The following is a 13,049-nucleotide window of genomic DNA, read 5'->3' on the forward strand; positions in this document are numbered from 1 at the left end:
GAAGCCACCCAGGATAGGTGTGTAGGCTCCACCCCACGGCTAAGGACAAGAACACGGTTCAATGGGCTGAACTGAATGTGGTCTGAGGGAGAGTTGTGCAGAGTGGCTGGGGGTAGGCTGTGTGACCTTATGTTCTCACAGTGTGTGGGGAGGTAGTAGGAGATGGGACAGAGCCCAGCTCCACTGTCCTCCTTCCTGCTCCTCCATGCCAGTGCCTCTGAGTTCAGAATCAATTGGGATCCAGCTGGAAGCAGAGAGCAAGGGGCTGGCAGATGCGGCCCACAGAAGACAGATCCCTGCAGTGTAGGGCAAGGTGAAGAGTGGCGGAGGGTGGCTGTAGGTCAGCTGGCAAACGGCAAAAATGTTCAGCTCTTGATAACCAATGCTATGAGATGAATTGCCTCTCCTCATATTCTACATTGAAGCTCTAACCTTAAGTGCATGGAAATGTGACTGCACTTGGAGAAGGTCTTTAAAACAGCGATTGAGGCTGGAGAGATGGCTTAGTGGTTAAGAGCACTGTCAGCTCCTCCAGAGATCCTGAGTTCAATCCCCAACACTGCATGGTGACTCACAACCATCTATACCCTCTAATGCCCTCTTCTGGCATTCAGGTATACATGCAGATAGAGCACTCATTTACATAAATAAATAAATATATTTAAAAAAAAAACAGCGATTGAGTTGAAATGAGTTGAAAGGGTGGACCTTCATCCAATATGACTGGTGTCCTCATATGAGTTTGAAACACACTTATCTTTGCTTGCAGAGAAAGGGCCATGTGAAGACAAAGGGAGATGGCAGACATGTACAAGGTGAAGAACCACACTACAGAAATACCCAGCCCCAGCCAGTCAGTGGTGGTGCACACCTTCAATCCCAGCACTCGGGTGGATCTCTGTGAGTTTGAAGGCACCCTGGTCTAGAAATCGAGTCCGGGATAGCCAAGGCTCTGATACACAGAGAAACCCTGTGGGAAAAAGAAAGAAAGAAAGAAAAGGAAGGAAAGAAGGAAGGAAGGAAGGAAGGAAGGAAGGAAGAAAGAAAGAAAGATCTAGAATACCCAGTCCCAATCATCGTAATGGCATACACCTGTAATTCCACTACTGAGGGGGCTGAAGCCAGAGAATTGCAGAAGCTTTGAGGCTAGCCTGGGCTAGAGAGTGAGTTGTACATACAGTTGTACATACAGTTACACTCTGTATGTAAGGCTGTGCAGCAAAATTGTTCCCTCCCAGCCCCAAGACAGGGACTTATGTAGCCTAACAGCGCCTCAAACTTGCTTTATCGCTGAGGATGACCTCCAACTTCCAATTCTCTTGCCTCTGCCTCTGGAGACCTGGGAGGACAGACGAGCATGATTATGTCCTGTTCCATTTGATGCTGTGCTTTGTGGGAACTGCACAAGCACTCTGCCAACTAAACTGTACCCTAGACTGATGGCCCATCTCAATAAACCACCACCACGGTTGGCATGGTGGCACAAGCCTTTAATGCCAGCGCTTGGGAGGCAGATGCAGGTAGATTTCTGTAGTTCAAGGCTGGCTTTGTCTATGTAGTTAGTTCCAGGCCATCCAGGCTACTTAGTGAGACCCTGTCTTTAAAGAAACAAATAACAAAAAGTAAGCAAGAGGCTGAAGAGACCGTTCATTAGAACACATACTACTCTTGTGGAGACAGTTGAGAGCTTTTGGTTAAGTGGTAGCAGAAAGAATGGAAAAAAAAAAAACCCAACAACAACAACAACAACAAAACAATTCCCAGTCTGGTGCAGGCCTGTAACCCCAGCTGCTTTAGAGGCTGAGGCAGAAGGATCTCAAATTCAAGGCCAGACTGGGCAACTTAAGTGAGATCTTGTCAAAATAAAAAGTGAGAGGAGGGCTGGGGCAGGCATGACTCAGTGGTAGAGTACTTGTATGTGAGGTTCAAGGTTCACCTTCATCTCCCATAAGGTGATTGTGGGATGCCATCAAAGGCCCAGATGGCCATCATCACAACACTAGAACCTTCCTGGGACAGTTACTGGCCAGCACTTACTATGTGCCCTTAGCCCATCCCTTTCAGCCTCATCTAGAAGACAGAAAGCCTCAATTATCCATTCTTTCTGTTCCCAGCTACGGACAACCTCATCCTCTGTTATGAGCAAACCTGTCTTGGGTATGTGTGGGCTTTTGATTGGCTGTGTCCCCACATCCCTGACTGCTCCTCTCTGCCCATCATTCTTCTGTTCTTTCTGTTGCAAAAGGATTAATGGGAAGGAATAATTCAAAGGCTCAAGACAGACTGCTCCAAGATAACTTAGAGAAGCTTAGAGGGAAGCCCCTCCCCCACTCTGCAGTTTCTTCTGAACTGGGAATATATTTCTTTGACTCTCCTCCATGAACTCGGAATAAACCTTTCCAATTCTTTCCCATCATGGGCTGTGCCAGCTTACAGGGGGCAGGCCTTGGAGGGAGAAGGGAAGTCTGACTGCAGCTGAGGCTGGTAGATAGCTCTGACACAGACAGAATTAGAAAGCTGTTGAGGACAGGGAAGGTTATATTTAGCCAGGAGCATGTTTATACCCCAGAGCTGACTCCCCTGGATATCAGGGACTCGGACCCTGGAGCCTTCACAGTTAGCCTACGGGCCAGTCTTTTTTCTTTTCTTCCTTTTTTTTTCTCTCTCTCTTTTTAAGTTATACATTTGTATTATGTTCTGGTTTATAGATAGTGAATTTGTAGACACATATCTGTTCTTTTCTTAGGAAATTATTATTAGAAGTAGCAGATTGGTTTTTGTTTGTTTGTTTGTTGTTTGTTTTGAGATAGGGTTTCTCTGTGTAGCACTGGCTGTCAGAACTCATTCTGTAGACCAGGCTGGCTTTAGACTCAGGATCCACCTGCCACTTCCTCCGGAGTGCTGGGATTAAAGGTGTGCACCACTTCTGCCTCGCTGAATTAATTTATTTTTAAACACACGCCCCCCCTCCCGTGTGTGTGTGTGCCTGTGTGTGTGTGTGTGTGTGTGTGTGTGTGAAGTACTGCCACCTCTCCAGAACCTGTTCCAGAGTCTTGATGCAGCAGTGATGCCCAACCCTCAGGCCACGCCTCAGGCCACTGCATCTCCCGTTTCTAAGTTTTCCGAGCCTTTCAGCTCTCTTCAGCTCTCAGGTCTCCCATAGGGTAGTTAAGGTAGCAGTATGAAAGACAGGACAGTGCCCAGGTAGGGCCAGATGCTGGTTCAATCAGTTGTACATCCTTCAGAGGTATTTAAGTGACTGCGGCTCTGTTTTTTCATCCATAACGAGGGATGAGAATAGCTACCTCGTGGGTAGGCGGAGTTATCTCTGAGATAACACAGTGGCAACCGCTCCGAAAACATCGATGCTTTCCCTTCTGGAGCCTCCCTTAGTGTGGGAGGATTTTTACATGATTTCATGCTCTTTTCTAAGAAAGATAATGGGCTCCCTGGAGATCTAGTGTGTGATTCAAAACACTCACTGGGTCAAAAAGTTTACATATGAATACAAACTCTCTACAAGACAAACTCTAAGAGTAGGAGAGAGAGAGAGAAAGAATTCACCCTTGCAAATTTTGTCCTGGGGATAACTGAGGTTCACAGTCTCAGTCCAGATTTTATCTCATACAAACACTGGCACCTATGGATGGATGGTTTCCTTTTTCCCTCATACAGGTTGGGTTTCCACCCACGTGTTTTTGCAGTCTTTCTTTCTTTTCTTTCTTTCTTCCTTCCTTCCTTCCTCTTTCTTCCTTCCTTCCTTCCTTCCTTCCTTCCTTCCTTCCTTCCTTCCTTTCTTTCTTTCTTTCTTTCTTTCTTTCTTTCTTTCTTTCTTTCTTTCTTTCTTTCTTTCTTTCTTTCTCTCCGAGACAGGGTTTCTCTGTGTAGCCTTGGCTGTCTTGGACTCACTTTGTAAACTAGGCTGGCCTCGAACTCACAGCAATCCACCTGTCTTTGCCTCTTAGAGTTCTGGGATTACAGGCAAGTGCCACCGCACCTGGCTGGCTAGGTAAATACAGACGGACCTAGTTTGTTAATTTTAATAGGTGCATAGCGTTTCATAGAATGCATTAACCTTAATTTTCCAGCCACTGTTGGTTTTGAGACAGGGTCTCTCCCTACATAGCCTTGGCTTTCCTGGAACTCACTATGTAGGTCAGGATGGCCTCGAACTCACAGTTATCCGCCTGCCTCTCCAAGTGCTGGGATTAAAGATATGTGCCACCACGCCCTGTATCACTTTTCATTTGATGAAATATTTTGTTGATTCGTTTTTTTCGAGACAGCATTTCTCTGTGTGGCCTTGGCTCTCCTGGAACTTGATCGGTACACCAGATTGGCCTAGGACTCAAAGATTCGCCTGCCTCTGCCTTCTGAGTGCTGGGATTAAAGGTGTGAGCCGTCCCTGGCCATTTGAGGAATTTTAATTGATTAATTTTATGTGTATCGATATTTTGCCTGCGTGTATGTCTGTGCACCATGTACAGGACCGGTGTCTGCACAGGTCAGAAGGGTGCACCGGGACCGGAGTTACAGGTGGTTACTGGGTGCTGGAATGCGAACCCGGGCCCTCTGGAATAGTCAAGTGTTCCTAACTGTTGAGTTCTCTCCAGTCCAATGACTTTTTTTTTTTTTTTTTTAATCTTGTCACTACAGTGGATAATGGTGATCCCTGCACCAATAACTTGATGAAATGCCTAAGGCATCCATTCCTCCAAAACCCCTATTTTGAACAGTTTAAACAGTGAGGGAGACTACCCTGGACTCTGAGCTTCCTCCTTCATGCCTTATTTCCGAAGGCTTTCACTTTTTAAACTCCAGCGCTAGCGGGCAGGCGAGGGACGCCTCCAGCGCAGGAGCCGCTCCTTGCAGGGAGCTTTTCATTGACTGGGAAAGCAGACTGCTCTGTCCAGCGAGCCCCGTTTAAGGCGCAAGGGCGAGGAAGGAGGCCAGGAGGCTCGTGTGCCCGGGACAGTGCCTTCGCCTTCTTTGGGGAATCTCAGCTTCCTTCTGCTGACCCAGTCGAGCCTCGGGCTGGTGGCCTCAAATGTCAGATTGGCTGGCTGCTCCTGACTCTACGATGGGCCTCATCCTCGAGAGCCCCACACTGTATTCCCTCCACGCTGCAGGACCTGCCGGAGAGGAGGACGCTTCCTAAAGTCAGAGAGAAGGAAGCACGCGCCATACTCAATCTGTACTCCTGCGCGGCTTTGGCGCACTCCCGCTCTCTGGGATCTGCTATCGATTGCTCCCGTCTGAACCTCCCGCCACGGAGTGCGCGGGCGCTCCGGCTCAGCCTAGGGTTTGCTTCTGCCTGGTCCCGCCCTCCGGAGAGCGTTTAGGCGGGGCTGTCATCCGGGACTCGGCCAGCAACTTGTTTCCCCTTCGCTTGCCTGCCGCCGCTTCCGCTTCCGGTAATAGCGAGCGGCTCTGCGTCCTAAGTGGCCATGGCGGGTAGCCGGTTGGAAAGGGTGGGGAGCGTGTTCTCCCGGTGCGTGTTCCCAGTCAGGCGTGGGCAGGGCTCCCACCGGGTCACGACCCTCCCGGCGTGGTCTGAGGGGACGCGGTTGCGGGTGTCCGAGCCGGGTGAGGCCCTCGTGCTCCCTCCTGGCTCGGACTCGGTGTGTTTGTCTGTGTCCCCTTGGATTTCTGATCTGTCAGATTGTGTCCGCCACCCCACTTTGGTGGAGACCTCTAGAAGAAAGAGGAGGCTGAAGAACCTGACTGGACAGTCTTGCCAGTTTTCACCGTGGAACGGTGGATGGGCTGGGGTTGAGACCGGTGGGAGAGTGGCGTAAAGCTGAGTGTGGTGGCTCACGCGCGCAAACTCAGCACGTGGGAGGCGAGGCAAGGCGATCGCCCCAAGACCGATGCCCACCTGGCATCGTAACGAAGTTCAGGCCAGTCAGGCCACTGCCTGGCTTTTGTCAAAACAAAGAGCCTGCGTGGATACGCTGTAACCCTAGCACCGGGAAAGTGCAGGGAGCCACTAAATTCAAGGTCATCCTCAGCTACCAACTTGAGTTTAAGGCTAGCTTAGGCTACATGAGACCTAACCGACAGGACTTAACGCTTTGGCCTTGCTAGGTTGCTGTGGGAATTGGCCATGCCTCCTCCAGGTAGGAGGTCCTTCTCAGCTCCCCTGTACCCCCTGCTGTTGTCTGCTTTAAGTTGATTCAGGGACTTTGGCAGGCTATTGTAACCGACTGACCTTGGTTCTGTTCCTCCTCCAAGGACACGGGATCTGATGCGTGCTGGGGTTTTGAAGGAGAAGCCAGTGTGGTTTGACATATATGAGGCCTTTCCGCCTCTGAGAGAGCCTGTCTATCGAAGGCCCCGTTTGCGATATGGCAAAGCCAAAGCTTCCATCCAGGACATCTTTTACCAGGAGGATCAGATTCGAGCGTAAGTGTCTTATCTTCTGTAGTGAGCAGGACGCAACAACAGACCTCCAGAAAAGGAAGGTTTATGTAGAAGTCTGCTAACAAGCTGAGTCAGGGCTTTGCTCTCTGGAGTTGGTCTTGTATACCAAATAAAAGAAACGGAAGTTTTAAGAAGTGGAATCTGGGGACCCCAGACCGGCAGAACATTGCAGCCATAGTTGTCTGTTTTCCTGGTGGTCTGTTCTGAGTGGGGTACTTGGATAAACCCTTGACAAGCATCAACTCATAGACTTTATAACTCTAACCCTGTCTTGGAAGGCAGGTGTCATTGCCTTTGTTTTATTCAAGAGAACTATCAGATTCAAGGAGGTTCACCACCTGTGGCTAACCTTGAGGGTGGCAGATCTGGTTAATCGCATCTGGCTGTCAGCTTCCGGTTTTCTTTGGAAGTGGAAATAGAGGAATATGGTCTGTGGATTTCATGTCTGACAGTTGTTGAAGCCACTCTGAAAGGGATGCCCGGAAGTTCAGAGCACTTAAAGCAATCATGACCAAAAATTTGAAGGAAAGTGCTTGCATGCCTTAGCATCTATTTCTTCCGTTTTATCTCTTGAGACAGGGTCTTGATCTTTCTGCCTCTGCCTCTGGAGTCCTGCCTCTGCAGGTGTTGCCGGCTTGTATCACCATGCTTGGCTATTAACACACATTTACTGTGTAGTAATAAATGAGAAGCAAAAGGAAAGCATAAACAACGTAAAAGCACAGATCACCCCCCCCCCCCTTTAAGTAGTGGTTGGAAGGCAGCTCCTGGAACTTAGCTGTGTCACTTTGAAAACACTGTCCCTGTAATCATCGTAAGACAAAATACATATCAAGAGTTGTAAAGGTGAAGGAAGATGCTGCTTAAGAAGTATTTTGCTATTTTTTAAGATTTATTTTTAATAACCTGTGCTTGTGTTGGTGTGTGCATGTGAGTGCAGGCGCCCTCTGGAGGCCAGAGGTCTTATTTTTAAAATAAAGATTTGTTTTTATTTTATGTGTGTAGAGTTTTGCCTGCACATTTATCTGTGCAGCATGTGTGTTCACTGCTGGAGGAGGCCAGAGGAGGGTGTCAGATACTCTGAAGCTCCTGCCCTTCGTGCTGGGAAGTGTAGGTGTTCAGGTCTTAGGCACGAGCAGCACTGGCTCTCAACTGCTTAGCCATCTCTCCAGTCCCATAATGCTCTTCTTAATGTATAGAAGTTATTTATTTCATTTTACAAGGTCTGTGCTGTTCCTTTTGTCAAACACTTCTAGATGTGTTAGGCACCGAGAAATATAGTCACTTCTACCAATTTTTCTTTTTGTTGGCCTAATTGCCTTTATTCTTAGAGTATTTGGGAAGCTATTTTTCAGTAAATCCAGCTATTTATTTATGTGAGTATGTATGTATGCTTTTATTTGCATTGGTGTTTGCCTGCATGAATGTGTCTGTGAGAGTGCCTGATCCCTTGGAACTGGAGTCATAGACAGTTGTGAGCTGCCATGTGGATACTGGGAATTGAACCTGGATCCGCTGGGGGGAAAAAAAAAAAAACAGCTTGTGCTCTTAATTGCTGAGCCCTTTCTCCAGCCCCTTATTTATTTATTTTTAACCCAGGATGTTATTGAACTTGTAGTCCTTTTGCCTTTATCTCCTGACTTCTGGGATTCTGAGTATGTGATACCACATCTGGGTTTTTGTTGTTATGTTTTTAAATTTACTACATTTATTTATTCTCTCTGTGTGTATGAGTGTACTTATGCACATGTTTGTGACATGCATGTGGGATCAGAGGACAACTTGTGGGAGTTGGTTTTTTTCCTTTTACCATGGGAGTCCTAAGGGTCCAATTCATGTTATCAGGCTTGGGAGCAAGCACTTTTTACTCTTGTTGGTCCCGGGCCTGCCTTTTTTTTTTTCTTTTCTTTTTTTTTTTTTTTTTAGTTACTTTCAAAGTACTAATTAGGTGTTGTTGAAACAAATAAAAATGTGTTTTTAGTTTGCTTTCCACTCCGTCTAACCTAAGTAGTGTTGGAAAATGGCCTTCTAATGTCTTTAAAACTTTTTTTTTTTTTTAACAGTAAAGAAAAATTCAGATGTCACACTCTAGGTGGGCATGATAGCTCACACATGTAGCCCCAGCACCTGGCACGTGAGGCAGGTGGATCAAGAGTTTGAGGTCAGCCTGGTCTATAGAGTTAAACTGGGTTTCATATAAGCGAGGGCTGCACCTCATTGTTAGAGGCTTACCTAGCTTGTGTGAGGCCTTGGGTTCTTACAGAACTACTGTGGACCATGTGCTGTCCTACTCATTGTCGTGATCTCAGTCTATCCCAGTTCATGGCCTGCAAGTTGTTCACAACTCTCCAAGGAGGAAACGTTAGCAACCTAATGATGAAACCACTAAGCTAGCAGGAGCAGATACTGAAGAGGGAGGGTAGAGAGGTCAAGATTGAGCTAGGTTTTTGTTGTTTTGTTTTTTGAGACAGGGTTACTCCAGCGGAGGCCAAGGTGATCTCAATTATGTGCAATTTCTTCAGCCTCCTTAGTGCTGGGGTTACAGACAGGAGCTACCATATTCTGCTCTCTGTAGCACTTTCCTGAGGTAGCAGAGACAAGAATGTTCTTGCTCTCTGAGATTTTCCAAGCATTTCTGCTCAGGTTTGTTCATGTATTTGCTCACTTAAACACTGCCTCTTTGTGCTTTGCTGTGCTAGGAGTTGAGCCTATGTTCTCATACATACCTGGCAAGCTCTCAGCCAATAAGCCACTGCAGAACTTTTTGGTGGTTTTGTTTTGAGACTCACTGCGATTCCCAGGTGGCACTTGCTATGTAGACCAAGCTGGTTTGGATGTGGAGATATCTCCCACCTCTGAGAGTGCTGTCTTTTTGCTATGTCCTTACTTGGGAGAGAACAGAGAGGAAGCATGCCTTCGCCTTCTGTCTTTTTCTAAGGATGTCAATGCTATTTTATTTAAGGGTTGTACATGTAACCTAATGAGCTCCCAAAGCTCCCATTTCTACTTTTACACCTTGGGGTTTCCACATAGGAGTTTTTAGTTCAAAGCAACCACTACAAGGAAAATGGGCAGAGAAGATGAATAGTTTACAGAAAAGGGATCCAGTTTGCTTTCAAATTCAAAAAGTTGTCTAATGGCTTTCCTTTTCTTTTTGCACGGGATGATTTGGTAGTGGTGATGAAACTATAATTAATTGTAATTAATTGATAAATTTGGCAAAGCTCATGAAACAGGAAAGTAGGCACATGTATATTGTAAAATTTAGTTGAGTACAAATTCGGCATAGCAGCTTTAAAAAGCATTGAGGCAATTTGGAAGATTTTTGTGTCTGTTTCTGTTTTTCAGATAAATAAGCACACACTCTGATCTCATAATACATTTTTGTGGATTTATTCCATGACTTACTTGTACAGTACACGAGGAAGCACAGGTGTTCCTGCAACAGTTTTCATGGCAAAGGACTAGAAACAGTTTCTGCTTCAATCTGAGATAATCTCTAAAGAACATAAGCTGTGGACTGAGGGGTGTGAGTGTATAAAGGTTCTGGGCTCTGTGGGGGGGGGGGGAGGATGATCAAATTGTTTCAGAGGGCCAGCACGATGACTCAGTGGGTAAAGGCACTTGCTGCCAAGCCTGATGACCCGAGTTCAAACCCCGAAATCCGCATGGTGGAAGGAGAAAATCTACTCCCTAGAGTTTTCCTCTGACCTCCACTCATACGTTGGGACATGCACATGCCTACACACACTAAGTAAATAAATAGACGTGGTTTCACATGTTCTGGAACGACTGAGGTGACAGTTGTGTGACTGACAGTACTAAATGTCACTTCCTAGTACGCTTAAGAAGGGTTGTTAATTTTTATTGCATTTTATTAAAGCGGGGATGTGCGTGTGTGCACAGGTATGAGTACATGCTACAGCACACATGTAGAAGTCAGAGACCAACTTAACAGGGGTCCTCTCCACCCCTGTGGGTTCTAGGGATCAAATTTAGGTGTTAGGTTTGGTAACAAGAGCCTCTACCTACTGAGCCACCTCAAAGGCCCAACAGGGATTATGTTTTTTTTTGATAGGCAGATTCCTCCCCAATTTAAAAGAAAGGGAGCCGGGAACTCTTTGGGTTAAAAAATGTGGCTGGGGACTTGAAGAAAACTCACTGTGTAAGAACACTTGCTGTGAAAGTCTGAAGACCTGAGTGTGATCTCCAGCACCCATCTAAAAAGCTGGGCGTGGCTCCATGTGCCTGAAACCTCAGCACTGCAGGGTAGAGGGCTTGCTGGCCAGCCAGCCCAGCCAAAATGCTGAGCTCCCAGGCCGGCCAGAGAGCTGATCTCAAAGCATTCAGTGGTAGAGGGAGGCACTTGATGTCGTCCTCTGTCTCCACACAAACCTAAACACTCAGTGTGCATGTGACAGATACACACACACACACACACACACACACACACACACACACACGGGCGTGGAATGATGAATCTAGTAGTACCTGTTGGTGGGGTATTTCCAAGTGTGGCAGCACATGAACCTGGTTAGTGTTGCTCTCTGAGGGGAACGGGGAAGATGGTGGAGCAGAAGGAAGAGGGAGTGTTAGTTCTCACGTATTCCTTTGTCCCTCGATGTAGCGTGGTCCTTTGGCTGAGGCTCTGTAACTTCTCAGGGCCTAGCACTCATTCTGTATTCCCTCTGCCCATTCTCCATTGCCTATAACTGGAGATTCATATAGTGTCTGTGTTTTCTAGGAAATTCTTTTCGGCCTATGGATCTGGTCAGAAAGCTTTTGATCTGTTCAACCCAAAATTCAAGTCTATCTGTCAGCGGTAAGCATTTCCAGGCCTGAGTAAACCAAGCTCCCCCCTGAGGGTTGTGTGGAGGTCTCACAGGAGGGTGCTCCTTCCGGTGGGGTGCTCCTCCAGGAGGGTGTGCCTTCAGGAGGGTGCGCCTTAAGGTGGGGTGCTCCTTCTGGAGAGTGCTCCTTCAGGTGGGGTGCTCCTCTAGGCCGCTCTCTCCAGTGCCTGCGTGGTACCATGTAGAAGGTGACTCTACAACCCCAGCACAGGCCTAGGATGGGCTGCTTGGAATTTCAGGTTTGTGGAGAAGTACATGGAGCTGCAGAATCTGGGAGAAACAGATGAAGAGAAGTTATTTGTGGAAACGGGGAAGGCTTTGTTGGCAGAAGGTGTCATTTTGAGACGAGTAAGAGAAGCCAGGACTGTGAGTACCTAATTGTCAAAGCTGTTATTGTTGGGCAGAGGGTGTAACTCAGCAGTAGCGTGTGTGCCCAGTTACACACAGACACACACAGACACGCACAGAGTAATTTCAATTGGTGTTGTCTCTCTGTCAGTAAAAGGGGTTAGTTTGTATCTTGAAACCTTGGCTCATACCTTAAACTCCAGGTCAAATACTGTTGTATTGAATATACGGGGATTCTGTGGCCACTGCTTGGAACAAGTGAGTTGTGGTTAGGCTCTTGAGAATGTGTTTCTATAGGACTCTTTGTGCATTTGCTGTATGTCAGAGAATTTGACTTGAGTGCCAAATGTTTCCCTAATGGCAGAGCGTGTCGGGTCACACGCTGTAGCCAGCCGCAAGCACTGGCAGCATGGAGGAGACATGCTTGTTGCTGGTCTTGCAAGCAAGATGACGGTGATCAAATTCCCTGCAAACCCTGACAGGTCAATGTGGGACCCCAAGCCTCGTCAGAAGGAAAGCAGCCTCAGGAAGAAGAAGCCCGGGCGCAGCAGGAGCCAAAGACGGCTCTCTCCCCGCCCTGAGGCCCGTCTGCATGGAGCCTGCCCACCACGGCTGGGCTAAGCTGTTTGGACTCTGGTGGTCTCCCATCTCTCAGGCATGTGTGCCTTCTCCTAGTTCTTCTTTCTGAGTTGTTACAAATCTCAGCCCCGGGGTTTGAAAGCGCCAGTTTTGTGAACTTTTCTTTCAAGACATGGTTAAATAAAGGGTTCTCCAGTGCTTACAAAGTAAATTTGCTTTGAAACTGTAAATAACACCAGGAAACCTTTAAAGGTGCATTGAGCTGGCTGCAGGCCGACCACATCTGAACTCACTGTGCTTCTCGTCTGGAGCCCTCAGAATTTCACCTACCCACGTGGCGTGATCCCTCTGCCAAGTGTTTCCGTCTGCAGGTGACGTTTGTACTTTTTGCTGTAGAGCTATTGACTGCAGTTTGAGAGGGACAGCAGAGGCACAGCAGCTCCTGCTGCAGGAAGACTGAGGACTGTCTGATGTGCACAAAGGCCAAATCCATAACTTGAATGTCATGGGTTAAGTGTGTTGGAGAGGATTAGCATGGGCTTACAGCTCATAGGCTGCTTAGAAAATGTTTGATGAATGAATAAACAATCACACCTAACTAAAGACTAATATTTTTATTAGTCACTGGATTTCCAAGATCGAAGGGGTGGGAGCAGCTGATTCAGATATTCCGATATCCCGCCTCCCTGGTACTGCTTCATTACGCTGTGTTTTACTAAGAGATCATTTTGTGATGTAGTTCTTACAGTTGTGGGTAGTAGTTTTCAGCCAGTAGTCAAAAGCAGCTTCAGATATGCCTTCCTTAAAAGCCTCTGTGGCTTTCCCATGCAGTTCTCTGAGTTCAGGCCT

At 47.2% G+C, this 13,049-nt stretch overlaps 1 protein-coding gene across 3 annotated transcripts; it reads left to right on the plus strand.

Annotated features, from left to right (window-relative positions):
* The first annotated feature begins 5,401 nt into the window (after positions 1-5,401).
* Mrps23 (mitochondrial ribosomal protein S23) lies at positions 5,402-12,411 on the plus strand. 3 transcript variants are annotated; one of them, XM_055620491.1, is made up of 5 exons: positions 5,402-5,491; positions 6,235-6,405; positions 11,168-11,245; positions 11,513-11,639; positions 12,104-12,411. In XM_055620491.1, the coding sequence occupies exons 1-5, from the start codon at positions 5,448-5,450 to the stop codon at positions 12,200-12,202; spliced, it is 519 nt and encodes a 172-aa protein (XP_055476466.1). In that variant the 5' UTR covers positions 5,402-5,447; the 3' UTR covers positions 12,203-12,411. The 3 variants fall into 3 exon arrangements, with proteins under 3 accessions (XP_055476466.1, XP_055476467.1, XP_055476468.1); XM_055620492.1 differs by lacking the exon at positions 5,402-5,491 and adding an exon at positions 5,518-5,586; XM_055620493.1 differs by lacking the exon at positions 5,402-5,491 and adding an exon at positions 6,061-6,119.
* The last annotated feature ends 638 nt before the right edge of the window (positions 12,412-13,049 follow it).

Source organism: Psammomys obesus, unplaced genomic scaffold (genome assembly GCF_907164565.1).
Source record: "Psammomys obesus unplaced genomic scaffold, mPsaObe1.curated_primary_1811, whole genome shotgun sequence".
Classification (NCBI taxonomy): Eukaryota; Metazoa; Chordata; class Mammalia; order Rodentia; family Muridae; genus Psammomys; species Psammomys obesus.

Excerpts from the sequence above, each read along its gene's own strand:
- Mrps23 (XM_055620491.1), top strand. The coding sequence starts at position 5,448 with ATGGCGGGTAGCCGGTTGGAAAGGGTGGGGAGCGTGTTCTCCCG. Across the intron at positions 5,492-6,234 it reads GTGGGGAGCGTGTTCTCCCG|GACACGGGATCTGATGCGTG; the intron begins GTGCGTGTTCCC and ends TCCTCCTCCAAG. Across the intron at positions 11,246-11,512 it reads TTCAAGTCTATCTGTCAGCG|GTTTGTGGAGAAGTACATGG; the intron begins GTAAGCATTTCC and ends TTGGAATTTCAG.